A 24,074-nucleotide genomic window follows, 5' to 3' on the forward strand; every position below is an offset into this window, starting at 1 on the left:
ATAGTTGGATAATAATGCAATAATATTTATGTGAATCAAATAAGAAAAAAATAAAAGGCTTTCAGTGGAAAAAGTCACCAGGAATAAATGCCTTAACTGGCTGGGGACTTAGAGGCAGATTTCGGGAGTCATTAGAATCTCTGCTTGGCAGAGAGTAGCTTACTGGACATTGGAGAGATCTGTTTTCACAGGGATATAGTGAACCCATGGCTTTAGTTGCGGATAGAAGAATTCCAGCCATTCATCACCAACGTGGAAAACAAGTGAACCACAAAGGAAAAGGTGTTTGAACCGAAAACTTGCAGCTACACCTCGAAAATTAAACAGATACCTGAGAAAGAAAGCAAAATACACTTGATAATATATACTTGCTGCCACAAATATGACCCGTTTTTTTTTTTGTTTTGTTTTTTTACTTAATCCCTTCCCCTCTGCTATGACCCCTGTCCCTTCTCCTTCCATTTTGATTTTCCAAGGACATATTAGCATGTCCCTGTGGAGTTTCCATAAACTTTTTGCTTTTCCAGGGGCTACAGGTTATTCTTGTAAATGTCAGGATGCGGGGGAGGGGGATAGTTTCTCCAGGCAGAGCTAATAGGGCCAAGAGCTGGGTGCTGAGTATAAGCTATTCTAGGCCTAATGTCTCTAATTTGTCATGTCCAACCCCCAGCCTGGTTTTCCCCATAGGATACCCCATCTGGTCAAAGGCATCCCTTGTTCCCTCTTCTTCTGAAATCTGGAGAGGACAACCAGGCATACCTAATCAATCTTCAAGGAAATATACCCTGGGAAAAAGCTATTTTATAAAGAACATTTTCTTTTCAACATGTGTGGTGCATGCACCCGTCTCCAGAGTTGCTTCTTTCCATAGTTCCCACTTCACTCTGTAATCAGCATTCATCTCTCTGAATCCCCCCCTACCCTACTCCTAACCTGGTTTCACCTGTTCTTCTAATTCTTAGTCCTGATATTTAAGTATATTTTAGTTACAGCCCTGGCCTGTTTGGTTTAGTGGTTAGAAAATCGGCCTGCAGACCAAAAGGTCATGGGATCAATTCCCAATCAAAGGCATGTACCTGGGTTACAGGTTCAATCCCCAGCCTTTGTCAGCATCATGGGGGAGGCAACCAACTGAGTCTTTCTCACACTGATTTTTCTTTCTCTCTCTCTCTCCCCTCTTCCTCCCTCCCTCCTCCTTCCCTTCCACACTCTCTAAAAATCAATGGAAAAAATGTCCTCAGGTGAGGATTATATATTATGTATGCTTTATTCATGTTGAACCTCAAACTGTTTTATTAACCTGTTAAATACTTCATCTAACTTTAGCTAGTGACTGGGTGGGGTGTGGAGAGAGAGAATCCCATCACTCTGATTAGCACACAAGTTCTATGGAAGCAGGGACCATATTTCATTGTTTACACAGTTCCTGCAGAACTTAGGCCAGAGCCTTGTGCTTGGCAGGTTCTCAGTAAACAATAGCTAAATGAATTATTGTGACTTTCATAAACTCCAGCTGGGCCCTGGTATTAAAGTTCTCACCCAAAGTGTAGCTATTCCAAAAGCAAAAGGGAAACCAAGAGTCAGGAGTCCAGGAAGTCTTACTTGTATTTACAGTGATCCACCAGATGGACATCCTTAGCAGCTGGCTTTCCCAAGGTATCCTTTAAATGAAAAGAAAGTTATTAATATTAGTAATGGTGGTATTTGTTGAAGACCACTGTGCAGCAAGCAAGGCAAACTTTTCAATAATATGATCTCATTTAAGTCTCATAATAAACATACCCAGGAAGCATTATTACCCCATGTTACAGATAAAGAAGCCAAGGCTTCAAGAAGTTAGAAGATTTGCTCAGGGGCACATGGCCCTAAGTTGTAGAGTGAGGTTATCTAACCTGGATCTGTCTGATTTTAGAGCCTAAGCTCACCTGGAGCCATATGAACACCGAGGTCATGGCCTATCGCGTATTTCACTCTGTGGAAACTATACACACAGGAGGTCACAAGTGGTAGTTGGCAGGCTTAGAGGTATAAACCACCCACAAATTTTGTTGGTCATGTAAAGTATTTGAAGTAAATATTCAAACCACTGCCAACATTTATAGGTAGTAGAATATAAAAATCCAGACTTTCAGCTTTTCTTATAAAAAGAAAAAAGATTTGGAAAACTGGGCTCCTATCCTTGTTGACAGCAATGACTGGACCTTCAGTGCTCTCTCCTGCTCACTCCTGTGGCCCAGCGTAACCATGCATATTCCAGCCGCCTGAGCAGATGGCAAACTCCCTGATGAGGGGAACAAGTCCTGTTTGCCCCTGCAGCCTCCCACGTAGATGCTCCGCTGAGTGGATACATTTTTTCATATTTTTATTTTTAAACAAAGCTTCTTAAATGTCATTTGCTCCTGTTGGATTAAAACTGTCATATAATAGCCCTGGCTGGTTTGGCTCAGCGGTTAGAGCAGCGGCCTGTGGTCCATAGAGACCCGGGTTCGGTTCCCGCTAAGGGCGCATACCTTGGTTGCAGTTTGTCCCCGGCCCTGGTTGGTTGTGCGGGTGGCAGCCACTCGATGTGTCCCTTTCACGTCAATGTTTCTCTCTCTCTCTCTCCCTCCCACTCTACCTGAACAAAAAATGGAAAAATGTCCTCGGGTGAGGATTTAACAAAAAACAAACAAAAAAACTATCATATAATAAATATACCCATCTTAAAGATATACTTCGTTTTTCCCACAAGAAGTTTAACTTTTTTTCTCATATCATCCTCATTTCAGATGAGCACATTTTGGGCTTAAAGTTTTTGGAATAAGGCAAGAAGTCACAGAGTTAATGAGACAGATGGGCTCTAAACCAGGGCCCATAGCATCACATTGGACACTGGAGAGTTTTAAACAATGAAGATGCCTGGATCCCATCCCAGAGATTCTGACTCATCTGAATCATTTTCAAGCTCTCTGGTTGGATTGTAAAGTCAGGGTTGAGAACCACTGGTTTAAGACAGGGGTTGGCGGACTATAGTACATAAGCCAAATCCAGTTTACTGTTTGTTTTTTATACAACCCACAGATTAAGAATATTTTTACCTTTCAAATGGTTGCAAAAAATCCAAAGGAGAATATTTTGACACATGAAAATTACATAAAGCTGAAATTGTGGTGCCACAAATCTTTCCCAGCACATAGCCACCCTCTACATTTACATGTGGTTTATGGCTGTCCTCACGCTGCGGTCAGCAGAGTTGAGAAACTGCAGCAGAAACCTCCTGCTCCGCAAAGCCTCAAGTATTTACCATCTGTCCCTTTACATAAAAAATTTGTGACTGCTGGTTTAAACCTTCAAACTGGTATAAAATGCTGCTCTGAATATAGGCCAGAAAAGCAATGTGAGTTTGAAAAGGAATCATTTACATGTATGCTCATACTAGTTCATGGAACTTCCTCTATGTGCATCCCATAAATGACAGGAAACCTAATCCGAAATTCTACCCAGCTAGCAATGGTTTTTGAGTGAGAATGTTCGCTGCTTTAGTTGCTATTCAGACAACTGGCGATTACTTTCATAGACTTCCAGGCCTGGTTTTTGGTGTACTCTGCATCAACAAGTTTTGGATTTTTCCGAGAGAGAAGAATGAGAGGATCTCGTTCTGGACTTGTCCTATAAAAGAAACACATGACATAAAACTGTGTATCCTACACCATAACACGATTCCCAATCTCTGGAAAATCAGCAGTAATTGGGCCCAATGCAATGATGGTACACACAGGCAAACAACTCATTGGTCACTTTAGCAGCAGAGGAGGGGATACTGGATATTGTAGCATGTAGGTGGTCCTGGTCTGTCCTCACTTTACCCTTCAGGGATGGGGAATATCTGGCCCTTCTTTGCTTGCATCTCATCTTTAAGATGATGTTGTGCTGGTCACTACAGCCATAACCCAGGGAATTATTTCCCTTTTAGGAGGGTTCATGTAGCCTCTAAAATCAACAGTACCCATAGCTGTGTGACTACGTAATCCACTCACCAAAATAGCTACATGACGTTTGTTGTGTATGCTCTGTAAAATCTAGTATAATATTTAATTAAAAAGAAAAAGCTTAAAAACTTGAGGACTATATGGAGAAAAAGCCCTTTGTAGGGTCCAAGCAGTAGGGGGGTCTTGACATTTGGGGGAAGGTCACAGACCCCCTGAGAACCTGAAAAGAACTATGGACTCCTCTCTCTAGAAAAATGTACATTTCCCCTATAATTTCAAGGAAGTCTTAAAACCCTTGAAGTCCACACATGGATCCCAAGTTATGAATCTGGGATCTTAAAATTTAAACATCAGCCTTGCTGGTGTGGCTCAGTGGCTGAGTGTTGACCCATGCACAAAGAGGTCGCCGGTTCAGTTCCCAGTCGGGGCACATGCCCAAATTGTGGGCCGTATCCTCAGTGGGGGGCATGCAGAAGGCAGCCAGTCTATCTTCTTTCTCATTGATGTTTCTACCTCTTTCTCCCTCTCCCTTTCTGTCTCTATAAAAATCAAAAAAGAAATTTAAAAAAGCATAACTTAAAAAAAAATAAAGATAGGAACATCAGAGAAGTTGATAAGGAACAGTAAGCAGTAAGCAGACTGCTTCCATCTCCATTTTCACAGTCTCAATCTGTCCTCTCTACCACTATTTGGCAGCCACATGGTCTGATGAAAAAGGCAGTCGGGAGATCCACTGATGGCATTAACCAGCAGAGGGCCTGAGCAACATCATAGCTACTCCTAGGAGACTGTCATCTCTCAGGCAAGGGGACAACTCATCTTTCTGTTCAACGTTCAATGCCTGTCATGCTTGTGGCACTCTGTAAATATCTGTTGAATTACTGGGTAAACTTTACTTCTTTGAATTTCAATTCAATAACGAGTGGTTTGGTCAAATAATTTGAGCTTTTCTCCAATTTAAAATTCTATGATTCTCCATTTATTTTTTAGTTAGCCTTCTTTGTGAGCTAGAGTTTGTCACAGGCTCAAAATTACTTGCATTTTACAAATTTTAAGAATATCTTTGTAAAGTGTCAGAAAATATAATCACCTTGATCCTCGGAAATACGCTGTGGAGTTTTTCTTCTTCCATGGCCACTGCGCAGCTGACCTAACAACAGATTTCTATTAGTTTCTATGCTTTCTTCTTAACTATATAAGGATATATTTTAACCATTTCTGAGGATTGGTGCAGAGCTTTACATTTTTAAATGAGTCTGAGCTAGGCTACTCAAAAGAAAGAAATCCCTAAATGGCATTATGTTCACTTTTGTTATTACTTCATTCCTCTGGAAGTGTTAGCTCCTAATATCTACAAATCTACTGCTCCATTAGTAAGTCAACAACATTGAAAGAAAAGTCCCCATGTTTAATTTAGAGGATTTCTTCTCCACTTTAAGTAGAGTGCTATTGATAAAATTAACATGCAAAGAGAACTGCAGAAAATATCAGAATTTTCATGAAGGGCAAGAAAACAAATCACTCCTTGACTTCATGTTTTGGATACGTAGGAGGTGTCATCAGATTAGTCCAATTTTGCAAAGCGCCCTAGTCTTCTCGAAACCCTACGAAATGCTCCCTAAACACAAAGTCCCCGAAACTCAGATCCTGGAACACATTACACGACCAGCTTTCCGTGCTGAGACTACGAGCTCACAGATACAGCATTCTTAACTTTCTTCCTAGGAACCCTGCACAGTTTTCACAATGTCTTCCTCTGAAAAAGGAGTGGAGGGCTCAGCTGGAGTTAATGAGGGATTGGTGGTCTGTACTGCTCTAATGAGACGTGGATACCAGCTTTTCAGGTAGAGACACTTCTCAGCTACACAGTGTCCCATTCCTCATTTCTCTCAGCTGCGAGCACGGCTCCATTTAGCCTGGTGTATCTCCAGCCCTTTCTTGCCGGGACACCTTTTCCCAATTCCCTGGCCCGAAGCCAGCACTCTCACGCTCTGCCCCATGCTCCCTTCCACCAAAATATAAACATTACATCACTGGGATTTTTTTTTATGGGTTTCCCAGGGGAAAAGTGATAGGTGTTTATTATATAACATTCTAATGGAAAAACAAAATAAAGAGAAAGCATCATCTAATTTCCCTACTTACAGCCCTGGCCGGTTTGGCTCAGCGGTTAGAGCGTCGGCCTGCGGTCCAGAGAGACCTGGGTTTGGTTCCCGCTAAGGGCATGTACCTCGGTTGCAGTTTGTCCCCGGCCCTGGTTGGTCGTGCGGGTGGCAGCCACTCGATATGTCCCTTTCATGTTGATGTTTCTCTCTCTCTCTCTCTTCCTCTCCCTCCCTCCCACTCTATCTGTACAAAAAATGGAAAAATGTCCTCGGGTGAGGATTAAAAAATAATAATAATAATAAAAATAATTTCCCTACTTACAGATAAATACTTTTAACAATTTAACTTTTCAGTGGAGAATTTTCTTCCAATCATCTCCCCATAGCAGGGTTCTCAACCAGAGGCGATTTTGCCCCTATCCCTCAGGGGACATTTGGCCATGTCTATAGACACTTTTGATTGTCACTGCTGGGGGACTGCTACTGGCCGCCAGTGGGTAAAGGCCAAAGGATGTTGCCTAAACATCCTACAATGCACAGGACAGCCCCCAACACCAAAGAATGATCTGACCCAAAATATCAACAGTACCAAGATTGAGAGACCTTGTTCTATATAAGAGAGATCACAACATGCGTGCTGTTAGGTAACATTCTTTCAAGGACATATATTATAGATAATAAGAGCCAACAACTATACAGCACTTAATATGTTCCAGACACCCTTCTAAGTGATTTGTATCTTTATTAACTTATCCTAACAGCCTTATGAGGTGGGTTTTTATCATTCTTAACTTTATAGTTGAGGCTCTTGAGAGATTAAGCCATTTTCCCAGATCTCACAGCTATTAAGAGCCAGGGTTTGAACCCAGAGTCCCTGTTTTTAAATCCTATACTAATTTTATTTTCCACTCATACACAGTATTCCATTTGATAGCTATGTCATAATTAGTTTCTTATGGGCTTTTAGGTAGTTTCCAACTTGTTGCTTTGAGAAACAACACAGTAGTGAATATCCTTATATACACATATTTGCACACTTGTCTAATTAACCCCGCAAGATAAATTCTAGAAATGAAATGGCAGGGTCAAAGGATATACACACTTTTGATATATTTTGATAAATTTTGATATATTTTACCAAACTAGCCAACAAAAAAATGTATCAATTTATACTCAAATTTTAGTATAAATTTCCTTGGTTCCTGGGAAAGTTGTGCTTAATGTACACAGACTTGAACAATGCATCATCTCTATTTTCCCTCTCTCACTCTTCCTACACACCTCTCAAAAGACCTACCTTAGAAATTCTTCTCGAGGCAAGAGTTAACAGTGACCACCACAGCCTGGTGGTGCCCAGCTCTGTTTGATTACCCTCTCCCCGACCCCTGACAGCAGAAAGTGAACTCCTTAAATCTACAGAGATAAGAAATTCTTCTACAGAGTGAAAAATAAGTCAGCGGAGACAAACTCCCAAAAGATTATAAAAATAGAAAAATGGCAGGCCAATGCAGTTGGATAAACAAGCAGACTATTTAAGTTTCAAAGTAGGAAATGAAGTCACATAGCTAGAGATCCTGAGTGGAAGGCTCTAAACAATAAAGTAGCAATTCTATAATCATGAATAAATTCAACTGAAGAATATAAGAGGCAGGTATCAAAAGAAAAAAATTTCACATAAGATTAGATTTTAAAACATATTCTATCTCCCTATAAATTGCTTATCAAGTTACTAAAGGGGAAATAGCAACTACACAATGAAGTAAATGGATAACATCTTGACCAGGTGATCAAAATCAATATCACTAATGAGGGATGGATGGATGGAAAATGACTTATGTAGAGTAACTATTGTATTTGGACCAACAATGAATAGACTGAAACTGATCATGAGGAAACAGACAAAACCAAGTTGAAGAATGTTCTGTATTCTTCAAAATGTCAATGCCATGAAAGAGAAAGACAGACTGAAAAGCTGTTACATATTAAAGGAGACCAAAGAGACAGGACAACTACATGCAATAGATGATCTTGGACTGTACCGTGTGCTGGAGGGGAAAGTCCTACATAGGACTTATTGAGACTTTTAAGTGTTGTATCAGTATGGTTTCCTAAATTTGACAATTGCAGTGTGGTTATAAAAGAGAACACCCTTACTTTTAGGAAATAAACAACTAAAGTGTTAAAGGGTAAAGGGTCATAAAGTATGCAACATACTCAAATAATCCACACAAAAAAAGAAAGTATGCATGTATCATATATGTGGTCTAAATGTCCATCAAAAGACATAATGAAGTAAATTATCATCTGTGCAACAGAACACTGCTCAGCTGTTAAAATAATGAAGTAGCTTCAGATATACTGACATGGAAAGATTTTTAAGACACGCTGGTGAGTGGGGAAAAAACTGCCCAGATTAGACATATTTCTAAATGTTTATGAGCATGTATATGTTTCATAATTAGAAAAAAATAAGTTGTTTTTTTAAAGATTTGAAAAAAGAATGTATATGTTAGCAGGTAGGGAAAAGGCTACAAAGAAACTGTAAAAAGGGTATATGCAAGTACCTAAAAAAAAAAAAAAAAAGGATTAGAAAACTAAGGCCAAGAATAACTTGGAGAACAAAAGGTTTAAGACCTCTTTATTTTCCCCTCTCTCACAATTACGTTCCAAATTAAAAGATAAATTAGAGACGATGTCCTCAATGGTTGGAGAACACGGGTAACGCTAACTGGCAAAGTGGAGAGCAGAATGCACTCAGAAACCTGAGCTTCAGGCCCAGGTCGGTTCCTGATCTTGATCGAGTCACTTAAGCCATCTGGGCCTCCATTCCCTCATCCCTAACATAAACAGTTGGACAAGCACAATTTCCAGTTCCTGGTCTATAAAGTTTGAGACTAAGTTATCTTAAAAAATAATTTCCAAAGCATACCTATGGATAATACACTCTGGTTTTTTTTGTTGTTTTTTTTTTTCACTTAAAGGGCTCTAACTTCCACTGAGGACTGTGGCCCCAATGTTTCTCCTGGGAAGGGACATTCACTTCATCCCCTTTGAATCTCCAGCCACACTTAGTACAGGTGACAGATATTTGTGAAAATAAAGTTGAATTAAATTATTGCGTCCCCTATGCCTGAGAGATGACCTATATAGACCGTGTTCCTAGAAGTTTGCTAATTAAGTACCAATGTGGTTTGAATCATTAATGTAAGAAATACCTATGGCTTAGGTGACCTGGACAATCTAAATTCTGAAATGAGGGCAGGATGAGATGGAGCCAACAGGCTAAGGCATGTCTCAGTCATGTGTCAGAGAGGGTCTGGAGTAAGCTTGTCTTTCAGATACCTATAGGACATTTCTGTCTACCCCACCCCCACCTAAAGGACTTAGCTCTAAATTATAAAGTACATTTATGTTCCTCTAAGTAATGTTCTATCCTCCCCCACAACATGGTCACTCATTTTGTTCACATCATAAAAGTAATTCACTCTTATTCAGAGCATTTTAAAAGTACAGAAAAATTTAAGGAAGAAAAGGCTTCTATAATCCCTCCCACCGAGGCACTGCTGATAGTGTAATAACTCCATTCTGACCCTCGGTTAATGTATGAACACACCCTGGCAGACTCTTTCTTTTAAACATAAGGGTCTTGAGAAACCCAAAGAAAACTATAAAGATAAGGGGTTAATGATGGCCTTGGGAAACTCAGAGGAACGATGAGAAAAAAAGAGATTAATGGTTGCCCTGACCTCTAACAAGCTCCTCTCTCCCCCTTCTCTGTATCAGCCCCCCTTAATGGTGCCAAAAGCGGCGTCAAGAGAATGTAGTTTTTTTTCTGTAGTTTGTGCCTTTAAAAGTGGGCAATGAAGAAGGCTCGGGGCTGAGGATTTGGGGAGAGACCCCCAGCCCACCATGTAATAAAGTGTTCCTTTACAATTCGGCTGTGTGTCTCTGGTTATCTCACTGACAACCTTACAACAATAGTTCAGAGTAGGTTCTTCTGTTCTTCTATGGATACATAGATATCTTCACACACACGCAGAAGTGCTTTTGCTATAAACAGGTTTTTGTCTTTTATTTTTAACTTAAAAGTTAGTCATTTTAAAGTAGCTGTTTATATGCTACTGTTTATTTCAAGAACACCCATAAAGAGGGACAAGCAAAACCTACCTAAAGGACCTACCTTACCAGATCTTCTCTGAAGAGGTCCCACCGTCCAAGACCAGTAGGATAAATTGGCCAAACAGCGGGTCCCCCTTCCCAAAATGTCCAAGCAGGATACATAATATCATGGTACTCTGATGTCTTCAATGGAAACAGAGAGTTTGTTTTAAATCAGCCTCAGAACAGAGGGAAAAGCAGCCAACTGCATTCATGCCACAGGATCTAGACAAAGCCCTTGCAAGCCCTAGTGCTGCACTGTCAAAAGTATAGCTTCTCTAGTCTGCAAAGTCTAGACTTTAGGTATTAAAGGGCAAAAATGACCATGCGTAAAAATTCATGGGCTCACTGAATCCCAGAACTTGAAATTGCACTAAAGGTCAACTTTTCCAGTTCCACAAAGTTCTGTTTTTCTAGAGGATATCCATTGTTAGGATTTTTAGTTTAAGAAAATAATATACACAATTCTGAACAATCACATAATTCTCATCTTTTAACTGCTACTATACTTGCAGCGTATTGTGTCTCACCAGTTCTCGGTTATTTTCTAGAAGAATCTTTTGAGAGCAAGAATTAGGAAATAACAGTGCAATGGTTAAGAGCGTGGGCTCTTGAGACAGATCATCTGAAACTGAATGTTGACTATACCTCTTTTCAGCTCTAGACAAGTTATTTAATCTTTCTATGCCTCCACTTCCTTATCACTATAATGGGAGAAATAATTATATTGATAATACTATCTATATAATAGGTTTGTTTTGAATATTAAATGAGTTAAGCATGTAAAAAGCTTAGAACAGCATAGTAGGTACTCAAAAAGTGTTACTACTACCCAACACTGTGGCATTGTTGAGCTCACATTAGTTGGCCAATAAATTCTTGGTTATTCATCTATAAGGGTTAGAAGTGCTGATGGGCAGAATAGAGTAAGGGGTGTTATCCCACATCTTTTGAAAAAGGTTTGAAACCATTTGTTCCCTTTTTATGATTACTTATGTTAAAATTCTGGCCACCCACCCTGGCCAGTTAGCTCAGTTTGTTAGAGCATGATTCTGATACCCCAAGGTTGCAGGTTCAATCCCCATTCAGGGCACATACAAGAACCAATGAATGTATAAATAAGTCAAACAACAAATCAATGTTTCTCTCTCTCTCTCTCTCTCTCTCTCTCCCCTTCCCCCCATTCTCTCTCTCTCTCAAATCAATAAATTTTTAAAAATTAAAAAGAAAAAAACAACTCTGGCCACTGATAAACCTCTAACTCTTCTGTTTCTCCTATCAGAATTACACACACAATGTGCTGTTTGCCTTCTCTCAAATACTTAAACAATGGTATGTGATTCATCAAACAGCTTAGATACAGCTGTCAATGGAAGCTGCACAATCACTATAAAGTTGACAGACGAAAACCCTTCCTTTGGAAACTAGGAGTCACTGGTTAAAAAAGGAAGGAGGGAAGTAAAGATGAAAGGAAAATTGGTATACTGATGGTCATACTTTATCACCCACAGAAACAACAGATAAATAACAACATCCTTACTGACTTACATGGGAGCCTCTATTTGTTCCTCTGGAAGGCTTTTTTGACAAACAACGGGACCAAGCACTTTGGAGAAAGGAAGCTAAATCATGGGAAATGTAACACAAATGTGGCCTCAGGCCATTGCCATACAGGAAATAAACACGTCTAGAGAGAAAGTAAACTGTGATAAAGAAAAAGTGGGGAATAAAAGGTCTCTGCTTTTCTCAGAGTCCACAGGGTTTTTCTAAACCCACTTTTCCCCTGTAGAATCTTCTACCCACTTGCCTCTAGCCTCCCCCACCCCTGCCCCCAAATGCGTTCATGCTTAGTCTCTAGGGAACTATCCCTGCCAATACACCATTTACAAGAACATGAGCATTGGCAAGATATTAACTGTCCCAACTTCTCTAAGCCCACAGATGTGTCCTAGTACTCCTAGTCCTCTATAACTAGGCCCAAAGATCACCCACTCACAAAGCCCTCTCGGATATCCCAGGCCTATCCGCTCAATGTGCTGCTTGGACACAAACTGTGTGGAGTTACCTAATACCTTTGGTTTCACTGTTAGACAGGCTCGGCTCCTGGGATACAGTGGCAGGTAAGCCAGATAATATCCAATACTGTGGCTAATGTATATAATGTAGGAGGTCAACAAATATTTTTGAATGTATTCTTTAATTCCAAGCCCATGAGCTTTTGTGGGCCCTCTAAAGGATCTCTGAACCCCACTTGCAATGTCCTATAGGTTCTTCAGGCCTCTCTTTCCCTACCCTCCCCATCCCTAGTCCTATAGACACTTAAGCAATCGCATATTATTTACAGATCTTCAACCCTGTCTCCTCAGTCTTATTGCTCAACTACAGTGAAGCTAATAGGGACACAGACCTGTTCCTGAATCTCAGGCCTCATCCTCAGCCTGACCCATTAGACTCTGTCATAGGAAAGTCATCTGCTCATATCCCAGAGGAGTACTCTGCATCTGCTCACATGGCTCTTACTTACTTTGCTGAAGGAGAAGACTGGAATGGCAGGCTCCATCCATTTAGGAACCTGAGGATAATCTCGTACATTGATCACCATCTCCATGTCAGGGAGGCGCCCGATAGCTTCCAAAATGAAGTGTTCCACACCACTACACCTGTCAGACAGAAATACCACAGAGTCACCAGAGCACTGCCCTCTAGGACAAGGCAGTGTCCCAAGCACACTTCCTTTTTTTTTTCTTTATTGATTTTAGAAAGAGAGGAAGGAGAGAGAGATAGAAACATCGATGAGCGAGAACATTGATTGGTCACCTTCTGAATGCCCCTCACTGGGGATTGGGCCCACAATCTGGGCATGTTCCCTGACTAGGAATTGAACTAGCAACCTCTCAGTTCATGGGATGATGCTCAACCAACTGAGCCACACCAGCCAGGCCAGGCATACTTTTAAAGTAAGACAAGCCAGTGTTCACATAATCAGCCTACTGCCAAGTCTCCTGAAAGCAGTGCTCCTCAAAGGACTGTTCCACTCTCTCATGTAGAGTAAGTTATCTTCCTAGCTAAGCTGCCCCGGCTTCCAATACTTCACAACATTTTCCAACTGGATCCTCATAAGTTTGAAAGGAATATTATTGCTACTCCTACCACCACTTCTATGTTCATTTCTAGTTTCTTCCTTTGTTTCCCCCCTATGGAATATGTTAGTAAACAAGACACAAATTGTGATTGGAACTGAAATGGCTAATTTTCTAATTGTATCCCTTGGGTTTGCTTCTTACAAGACATTATTTTTTGTCCTACCTTAATTAAGTCTCACAGTTTATGAGGAAAGATAGGAAGCCTTTCATTACCTTCAACCTGAAATAAAGAACACTATCAAAATCAGTTTTGCAAGCCAGAAAAAAAAAGTCATGTACACAATCATGAAAATTAGAATACAGCATTCTGGCTAGACTCCCCAGGAATCCTCAGAGGATTTCCAGAGAGAAAGAGAGGATAGCCCTGGCCAGTTTGGCTCAGCGGTTAGAGCATCGGCCTGCGGTCCAGGGAGACCTGGGTTCGGTTTCCACTAAGGGCGTGTACCTCGGTTGGAGTTTGTCCCTGGCCCTGGTTGGGTTGTGCGGGTGGCAGCCACCACTTGATGTGTCCCTTTCACGTTGATGTTCCTCTCTCCTCTCTCTCTCTCTCTCTCTCTCTCTCTCTCTCTCTCTCTCTTCCTCTCTCTCTCCCTCCCACCCTACCTGAACAAAAAATGGAAAAATGTCCTCAGGTGAGGATTAAAAAAAAAAGAAAGAGAGGATAGACTGGCAGCTCAGCTTTTCTGCCCCATCCTTTGAGGTTCTGACCAGCATTATACTGGGAGCAGCATTCTAAGGCTTGACCAAAATTTTCTGGCAGCATGAAAATGAATGATTTAAAACATTGATTTATATATAGGGAGATAACTGCAAAAAAAAGAAATTTTCCATAAACATAAGAAAAGACCCTCAACTGTATTAATAATAAAGAAATTCCAAAAAGGCCTGGCCAGCGTGGCTCAATGGATTGAGCATCGTCCCATGGACTGAGAGGTCCCGGTTTGATTCCCTGTCAGGGCACATGCCCAGGTTCCAGTCTCAATCCCCAGTAGGGGATGTGCAAGAGGCAGCTGATCAATGTTTCTTTCTCACCTCAATGTTTCTATCTCTCTCTCTCACTTCCTCTCTCTCTAAAAAATCAGTAAAAACATATTAAAAAAAGAAAAAACAATTCTCAAAAGCCAACCTTGTACAAATAGAGAACTAAATGGTGGTACCAGGGGATGGGGAGTAGGGCACAGGACAGATGTTGTTTAAGGGTACAAACTTATTTACTCTAGGTAAATAAGGCCTAGATATCTAATACACAGTACAGTAAGTCCTCACTTAACATCAACAGATTCTACAACTTTAAGTGTGACAAAACCAATTTTACCATAGACTAATTGATATCAACAGGAGTTAAGCTCCTACAAACAATGATATTCCAATATTTGAAGACCTGCTGTGCAGTGTCCAGGAACAAAAATATTGCATTATAATCACCAAACTTGCTAAGAGACTAGAATTAAATTATGTCAACTACTGGATTTCCAGTCAAGATGGCAGCGTAGTTAAACGCGGTATCACGTCCTCCCACAACCACATCAAAGTTAAAACTAAACTACAGAACAACCATCATTCAAAGCTGCCTGAAATCAAGCTGAATGGAAGTCTTACAACTATAAAATGAAAGAAGCCACTTCAAGACTGGTAGGAGGGGTGGAGGGGAAGGGGCTGGTCCCACACCCTTGTGTGCCAGATAAAAACTAGGAGGATACCTTGGCTAAAAAGGTCCTCCCTGAGGACCGAGGGGTCCCCGTCCCACACCAGGCGCCCTGCTCAGGGTTCTAGTGCCAGGAAGAGAAATCCCATAACTTCTGGCTGGAAAAACCAGCAGGAACTGAGGCACAGGGAGGATGAGGCAGCTGGAGCCCCAGGCAGCTCCACTTAAAGGGCCAGCGCACGTACTTACTGGGACTTGCTCCATCTAAGCTCAGAGGGGAAGCAGCTTCAGGGGCACCAGAGACATACAGGGAAGAACTGGGCTGTTTGGCATTGGAGCAAGGGCTGGAGAGGGGGCATTCTCCTAGACAAACATGCTGTCAGAGGCCTTTGTCCCTTTGATCCTTTGTTCCTGGGGCAGGAGACAGCCGCCAGATCTGGGACTCCAGCAACTTGGCTCACACTGTTTGCCCCTTTCTGGTGATTCCATGAGGCCCCGCCCCACCCAACTTTCAGGCCCACCCAAGCTGTTGCCACTTGCTTAACCATAGGATTGGCCTGTCTTGGATCCTGCTTCAAGTTTTCCTAAATTCTTTCAAACAGGCAGCATATGGTCTCAGATAGGCCCATATCTCTCGTTAAGTAATGCATAGAAAGAAAGACAGGGAGGCAGCCAAAATGAGGAGACAAAGAAACAGGTCCCAAATGAAAGTACAGAAAAAAACTCCAGGAGAAGAACTAAGCGACATGGAGATAAGCAACCTAACAGATGCTGAGTTCAAAACACTGCTTATAAGGATGCTCAATGAACTTAGTGAGAACCTCAGTGAACTTAGTGAGGGCCTCAAGAGCATAAAAAAGGACCAGTCAGAAACGAAGGATGCACACTCAGAAATGAAGGAAGCACTAACTGAAATAAAGAATAATTTACACAAATTCAATAGTAGAGTACGTAAATCCAAGAAGCAAACGATTAATGTGGAATATAAGGAAGCAAAAAACACCCAATCAGAACAGCAAAAAGAAAAAAAAATTCAAAAAATGAAGATAGTGTAAGGAGCCTCTGGGGCAATTTCAAGCATGGCAACATTCGCATCTTAGAGGTGCCAGAAGGAAAAGAGAGAGAACAAAAAAATCGAAAACCTATTTGAAACAATAATGGCAGAAAACATCCCTAACTTGGTGAAGGAAACAGACATACAAGTCCAGGAAGCACAGACAGTCCCAAACAAGATGAACCCCAAGAGGCCCACACCAAGACACATTATCAAAACGCAAAAGATTCAAGACAAAGAGAGAATCTCAAAAGCAGCAAGAGAAAAGCTACAAGGGAACCCCCATAAGACTGTCAGCTGATTTCTCAAAAGAAACTTTGCAGGCCAGAAGGGAGTGGCAAGAAATATTCAGAGTGATGAAAAGCAAGAACCTACAACCAAGATTACTCTATCCTGCAAAGCTGTCATTTAGTATCGATAGTCATATAAAGAGTTTCCCAGACAAGGAAAAGCTAAAGGAGTTCATCACCACCAAAACATTATTATATGATATGTTGGAGGGTCTTCTTGAAGAAACAGATAAAAAATATGAACAAACGAAATGGCAATGAATACATATCTATCGACAATTGAATCTACAAACAAAATAAACAGGCAGAACAGAAGCATTCTCATAGATACAGAGAACATTTTGTTGGTTGCCAGATGGGAAGGGGGTTGGAGAAGTGAGTGAAAAAGTTGAAGGGATTAAGAAGTACAAATTGGCTGCTAGACTGATAAACCTCAAAGGGAAGGGGGTTTGGGGGTGGGAAGAAATAAACCAAAGAACTAATATGCATATATGCATAACCAATGGACACAGACAACAGTATGGGGAAAGGCGGGAGTGGGGAGGAGGGTGTCAATGGGGGGAAAATGAGGAACCTCTGTAATACATTCAACAATAAAGATAAGCTTTAAAAAAATACAATTAAAAAAAAAATTATGTCAGAAGATGGCGGTGGGCAGGACTGGAGGGAGGGTGAGTGTGTGAGAGAGTGTGAGTGGATGTGAAGGTGGATGACCAAACCCGAGCAGTGCAGAGCCACGGAGCAGAAAGTTCCTGTGCTGTGGATGGGAGCAGCCGGCTACCGCGGTAAGCAGCCCTTCAGAGCGCTTCTTCCTGCACCGCGGGGAGGTCCCACCATTTTAGAGGATCCCGGGAGGAAGAAGTGGGATCAGCTAGGGCCCAGCAACCTGAGCCCACCAGTGCACCTGGCACCATCGGACCAGTGGACACTCTGTGTCAAAACAGACCAGTGCCTAGTAGTAGAGTTCCCAAGGTGCTGGTCGCGGTAGCCGCAGACAGCCCGGAGCCAGCACTATCCCTCTTCTTAGCAGCCTGATCAGAGTTGAGATATATCCCCAGCAACAGACGCTGGGGAGCAGAAATCCATCCCAAGGCAACAGAAGCACAGACCAGCAGCTGAGACCCATCCACAAAATCTACAGCAAAAGCTAAGCAGGAGTTGAACCCCACGGGGCAGCAGCACTCTCCAGCCTCCAGCAGCGGGACCTGGGGCTCCACAGAGGCCTGTGTGGTCCAGTAGCCCACAAGAGCAGTGGGAAGCCAGAGCCCCAGAGAAACTGGTGCAATCCAGCTGCCCACCCGTGGGAACTGCAAGGTGCGGGGGCACCAGAGAGGCCTGTACGACCCAGCAGGGACTGTGCCATCCAATTACCCATAGGACCTGCAGGGTGCTGACGCACTAGAGAGGCCTGTGTGACCCAGCAGAGAATGTGCAATCTAGTTACCCATGGGGCCTGTGGGGTGCTGAAGCACCAGAGAGGTCTGTGCGATCCAGCAGGGAAAGTGCCATTCAGTTACCCATGGGACCTGTGGGGTGCTGAAGCATCAGAGAGGCCTGTGTGACCCAGCAGTCCATAACATAGGCATAGAGCCTGGTCCCCAAAGGGACTGTGCGATCCAGTTACCCATGGGACCTGCAGGGTGCGGGGGCACCAGAAAGGCCTGTGTAACCCAGCTGTGCACAAGATAGGCATAGAGGATTTGAAAATGGAAGCGGACTGAATAGAAGCTACACAGATTATCTCCCAGGACCAAATGGGAATTACAACTAAAATAAAGACAAATCGTTGGAAAAAAGCAACAGAAAAGCAGCAGGACAGGACCATATAATCAAGGACACTGGTACGATCTCAGAAGATGCGAGAGGGTGGTGGGCTGGGAGCCCAGGGACAGCAGCAGTCTTAGCTGTGAGCAGTGCCCTTGGAGAATAAAGACCAAGCCCATGCCATAGCACAGAGAGCCTAGACAGAGAGCTAAAATAGCCACAGCCACTCACCTGGGGGCTACGGCAGAGGGAGGGCAGACTGAGCTGGAACTCTGTGGGGACACCCAGGATTTGGAGGGTACTCAGAGTTTTTGCTAAGTTGTGGCCACAAAGGATGGTGGCCAGTGTGCTCCTTCCCAGAGCTGTGGGGAAAAGCAGCAGCACAACCCCCCCCCCACCCTTGGGAGATTTAGCCTCTCCCAGGTGAGACAAAGAAATGCAAATTGAGGCTCATTAACAACCAGCATCTATCCCACCCTCTGGAAATCCTCTTATGCAGAACACCAGGGCTACATTACAAGGCACTGAGTAACTGAGACTACTAGCCACCAGCAAAAAGCTAGAGGATAGCTGAACCTTTTCTGGGCTTGCAAATCTACCCAGAAAAGTAAGACTTGACAGTGGTGTTTAACGTGGGCCCACCCAGGCTCATCCAAACCCAGTAGAGGGAAACACAAACAGCAGAACACCAACACCCACAGAAAAAATTTGGCAGGCTCCAAAACCCACTGAGATAGCCAAAATGGTGAAACAAAGAAACAAAGCCCAAATGAAAGAACAAGAGAACTGTATCAAAGATGAAATGAATGAAATGCATTTAAGCAAGTTATCAGAGGTAGAGTTCAGAGCCATGATCTTGAGGAACCTGAACAGCATAAGTAAGGACATCAGCACCATGAGTAAAGATATAGAAACATTGAAAACCAACCAAGTGGAAATGAAGAATGACATAGGAGAAATTAGGAACACATTGGAAGGACTAAACAGTGAGTAGAGGAAGCTGAGGACTGGATCAGTGAATTAGAAGACAGGGTAGAAAAATATCAACCTATCAGAAAACCAAAAGGAAAAAAAAAGTAAAAAACAGGAAGACAGCTTAAGAGAACTGTGGGACAACTGTAAACATAGTAACATTCGCATCATAGGAGTCCCGGAAGAGGAAGAAAATGGGCAAGGGTTAGAGAATATATTTGAAGAAATAGTGACAGAAAACTTTCCTAACTTGGTGAAGGAAGAAGGCATTCAAGTTCAAGAAGCACAGAGAGCCCCAAGCAAGAAGAACCCAAACAGGCCCACACCAAGACACATAGTAATTAAAATGCCAAAAATTAAAAACAAAGAGAGAATCCTAAAGGCAACAAGAAATAAGCAACAGGTTACCTACAAAGAAACCCCCATAAGGCTCTTAGCTGACAGAAACACTACAGGCCAGAAAGGAGTGGTATGAAGTAATCAAGGTCATGAAAAAAAGGATCTGAATCCAAGACCACTATATCCAGCAAGGCTATCATTCAAAATAGAAGGTCAAATAAAGAGCTTCCCAGACCAAAAAAAAAAAGCTAAGGGGATATATTAACACCAAACCAGCATTGCAAGATATGCTAAAAGGACTGCTGTAATTAGTAGAAGAAATAGGAAGAAAAATATAACCACACTAAACAAAAATGGCAATAAATAAGTACATATCAATTATTACCTTAAATGTGAATGGTTTGAATGCTCCAATAAAAAGACACAGAGTAGCTGACTGAATAAGAAAGCATGACTCACATATGTGTTGTTTACAAGAGACCCACCTCACAACAAAAGACTCATATAGGTTGAAACTGAAGGGATGGAAAAAAAAAATCTTTCAAGCAAATGAAAAGGAAAAAAAAAGCCGGGGTAGCAATACTCATATCTGATAAAGTACATTTCAAAATGAAAACCATAACCAGAGACAAAGAAGGCCACTACGTAATATTGAAAGGATCTATCCAACAAGAAGATATAACCTTGATAAACAGATATGCACCCAATATAGGAGCACCAACATATATTAAAAATCTTCTGGAGGACTTCAAAGAAGAAATCAACAGCAATACAATCATAGCAGGGGACTTCAACACCCCGCTGACATCACTGGATAGATCATCTCGACAAAAAATTAACAAGGAAACACAGACTCTAAATGAAGTGCTAGATCAAATAGATTTAATAGATATCTACAGAGAATTACACCCCAAAACTGCAGAATTCACATTCTTCTCAAGTGCACATGGGACATTCACAAAGATAGACCACATGATAGGGCACAATCTAAGTCTCTACAAATTGAAGAAGATTGAAATCGTATCAAGTATCTTCTTAGATCACAATGGCATGAAACTAGAAATCAATTGCAACAAAAACATGCAAAGACATTTGAACACACAGAGGCTAAATAGCGTGTTATTGAACAATGAATGGGTTACGATGGAGATCAAAGAAGAAATTTAAAACTTCCTGGAAACCAATGAAAATGAACACACAACAACACAAAATCTATGGGATGCAGTGAAAGCAGTTCTGAGAGGGAAGTTCATAGCACTACAGGCCTACCTCAAGACACAAGAAAAATTTCTAGTAGACTATCTAACCTAACAACTTAAAGAAATAGAAAGCAAACAGAAGGAAAACCCCAGAGCAAGTAGAAGGAAGGAAATAGTAAAGACCAGAGAAGAAATAAATGACATGGAGACCAAAAACACAATTCAAAGGATCCATGAAACAAAGAGCTGATTCTTTGAAAAGATAAACAAGATTGATGGACCCTAAGTTCACCAAGAAACAAAAAGAGAGAACCCAAATACACAAAATCAGAAATGAAAGAGGAGAAATAATAACTGACACCACAGAAATACAGAGGATTGTTAACAATTATTATGAACAATTATATGGCAACAAATTCTCCAATCTAAGGGAAATGGATACATTTCTAGAAACACATAGTCTCCCAAAATTGAACTGGGAAGAGATAGAAAACTTGAACAGACCAATAACAACAAAAGATATTGAAGATGCAATCAAGACTCTACCAGCAAAGAAAAGCTCAGGCCCGGACGGCTTCACGGGGGTATTTTACCGAACCTTCATAGAAGAACTAATACCCATTCTCCTCAAACTATTTCAAAAATTTCAACAAGAAGGAAGACTTCCAAACTCGTTTTATGAGGCCAGCATAATTCTAATTCCAAAATCAGAAAAAGACACTACAATGAAAGAAAACTACAGGCTAATATCCCTGATGAACATAGATGTCGAAATCCTGAACAAAGTACTAGCAAATCAAATCCAGCAATATATCAAGAAAGTTATTCACCATAACCAAGTGATATTCATCCCAGGGATGCAAGGCTGGTACAATATTCACAAATCAATAAATGTGATACACCACATAAACAAAATGAAAGATAAAAATCATATGATCATATCAATAGATGCTGAAAAAGCTTTCGACAAAATCCAGCACCCATTTCTGATAAAAACGCTCAGCAATCTGGGAATAGAGGGATCATATCTCGACATAATAAAGGCCATATATGAAAGACCTACAGCCAACATCATACTCAATGGACAGAAACTAAAATATTTCCCTTAAGAACAGGAACAAGACAGGGATGCCCACTTTCACCACTCTTATTTAACATAGTACTGGAAGTCTTAGCCACAGCAATCATACAGGAAGAAAAAAAAAAGGGATCCAAATTGGAAAGGAGAAAGTGAAACTGTCATTGTTTGCAGATGACATGATACTATATGTAGAAAACCCCAAAGACTCCATCAAAAATTTACTAGACTTAATAAATGCATTTGGCAAAGTAGCAGGATACAAAATTAATGTCAAGAAATGGATGGCATTTTTATACACCAATGATAAACTCACAGAAAGAGAAACTAAAAACACAATCCCATTTACCATCATGGCAAAAAAATTAAGATACCTAGGAACAAACTTAACCAAAGAAATAAAGGACCTATTCACAGAAAACTACATGTCATTGTAAACCGAAATAGAGGAAGATATAAATAAGTGAAAGCACATACCTTGTTTATGGATTGGAAGAATTAACATCATTAAAATGTCCATACTTCCCAAAGCAGTCTATAGATTCAGTGCAATCCCCATCAGAATACCAATGACATACTTCACAGAACTAGAACAAATACTTCAAAAGTTTATATGGAAGCAAAAAAGACCTCGAATAGCCACAGTAATCTTGAAAAAGAAGAACAACGTTGGAGGTATCATATTACCAGATTTCAGGTTATACTACAAAGCCACATAATCAAAACAGCCTGGTACTGGCACCAGAACAGGCATATAGACCAGTGGAACAGAACAGAGAACCAGAAATGGACCCAAGGCAATATGCTCAATTAATATTAGACAAAGGTGGCAAGAGCATACAGTGGAGTAAAGACAGCCTCTCTAATAAATGGTATTGGGAAAATTGAACAGCTACATGCAAGAAAATGAAACTAGACCATCAACTTACACCATACACAAGAAAAAACTCAAAATGGATAAAAGACTTAAATGTGACTCATGAATCCATAAAAATCCTAGAAGAAAATTTAGGCAACAAAATTTCAGACATCATACGCAGCAGAAATCAAATCACCTAAGGCAACAGAATGAAAGAGAACATGAACACATGGGACTACATCAAATTAAAAAGCTTCTGCACAGCAAAAAATACAATCATCAAAATGGAAAGGCAACCCACTGTATGGGAGAACATCATTGCCAATGATATATCAGATAAGGGGTTAATTTCCAAAATATATAGAGTACTCATACAACTCAACAAAAGGAAGACAAAGAACTCAATTGAAAAATTAGCCGAGGAACTAAATAGACACCTCTCCAAACAGGACATGCAAATGGCTAAGAGACATATGAAAACATGCTCAACATCACTAATCATGAGAGAGATGTAAATTAAAACAACAATGAGGTATCACCTCACACCTGTCAGAATGGCCGCCATCAACAAATCATCAAACAACAAGTGTTGGCGAGGGTGTGGGGAAAAGGGGGCTCTAGTACACTGCTGGTGGGAATGCAGACTGGTGCAGCCACTATGGAAAACAATATGGTGTTACCTCAAAAAATTAAAAATTGAACTGCCACTTGACCCAGTGATCCCACTTCTAGGAATATACCCTAAGAAGCCTGAAACACCAATCAGAAAGAATATATGTATCCCCCATGTTCATAGCAGCACTATTTACAATAGCTAAGATCTGGAAACAGCCCAAATGTCTATCAGTAGAAGAATGGATAAAAAAGCTGTGGTACATGCCCTGGCCGGTTTGGCTCAGTGGTTAGAGTGTCGGTCTGAGGTCCAGAGAGACCCAGGTTTGGTTTCCACTAAGGGCACATACTTCGGTTGCTGTTTGTCCCCGGCACTGGTTGGGTCGTGTGGGTGGCAACCACTCGATGTGTCCCTTTCACATTGATGTTTCTCTCTTTCTCTCTTTTTCTTTCTCTCCCTCCCACTCTAGCTGAACAAAAAAATGGAAAAATGTCCTTGGGTGAGGATGAAAAAAATAAAATAAAACAAACAAAAAAGCTGTGGTACATATACACAATGAGGTACTATGCAGCTATAAGAAAGAAAGATCTCATCCTGGCAGGTTTGGCTCAGCAGCTAGAGCATCAGCCTGCAGTCCAGAGAGACCCGGGTTCGGTTCCTGCTAAGGGCACATATCTTGGTTGCAGTTTGTCCCCGGCCCCAGTTGGGTTGTGCGGGTGGCAGCCACTTGATATGTCCCTTTCATGTCGATGTTTCTCTCTCCCTCCTACTCTATCTGAACAAAAAATCAAAAAATGTCCTCGGGTAGATAAAAAAATTAATTAAAAAAAAAAAAAAGAAAGATCTCTTATCCTTTGAGACGACATTGAGGGACCTAGAAAGTATTA

General features: G+C 41.2%; 1 protein-coding gene across 1 annotated transcript in view; it reads right to left on the bottom strand.

Moving 5' to 3' along the window:
- The window catches only part of POGLUT1 (protein O-glucosyltransferase 1), a 32,205-nt gene that overhangs the window by 2,131 nt on the left and 6,000 nt on the right, over positions 1-24,074 (bottom strand). Inside the window, exons 4-9 of the mRNA XM_036243717.1 lie at positions 12,756-12,891; positions 10,254-10,375; positions 5,059-5,118; positions 3,549-3,648; positions 1,603-1,661; positions 164-331 (exon numbers count right to left, since the gene is read on the bottom strand). Coding sequence (XP_036099610.1) covers positions 164-331; positions 1,603-1,661; positions 3,549-3,648; positions 5,059-5,118; positions 10,254-10,375; positions 12,756-12,891 — 645 coding nt within the window. The remainder of the gene's footprint in view (positions 1-163; positions 332-1,602; positions 1,662-3,548; positions 3,649-5,058; positions 5,119-10,253; positions 10,376-12,755; positions 12,892-24,074) is intronic.

The sequence above is a fragment of the Molossus molossus genome, unplaced genomic scaffold (assembly GCF_014108415.1).
Source record: "Molossus molossus isolate mMolMol1 unplaced genomic scaffold, mMolMol1.p scaffold_m16_p_5, whole genome shotgun sequence".
Classification (NCBI taxonomy): Eukaryota; Metazoa; Chordata; class Mammalia; order Chiroptera; family Molossidae; genus Molossus; species Molossus molossus.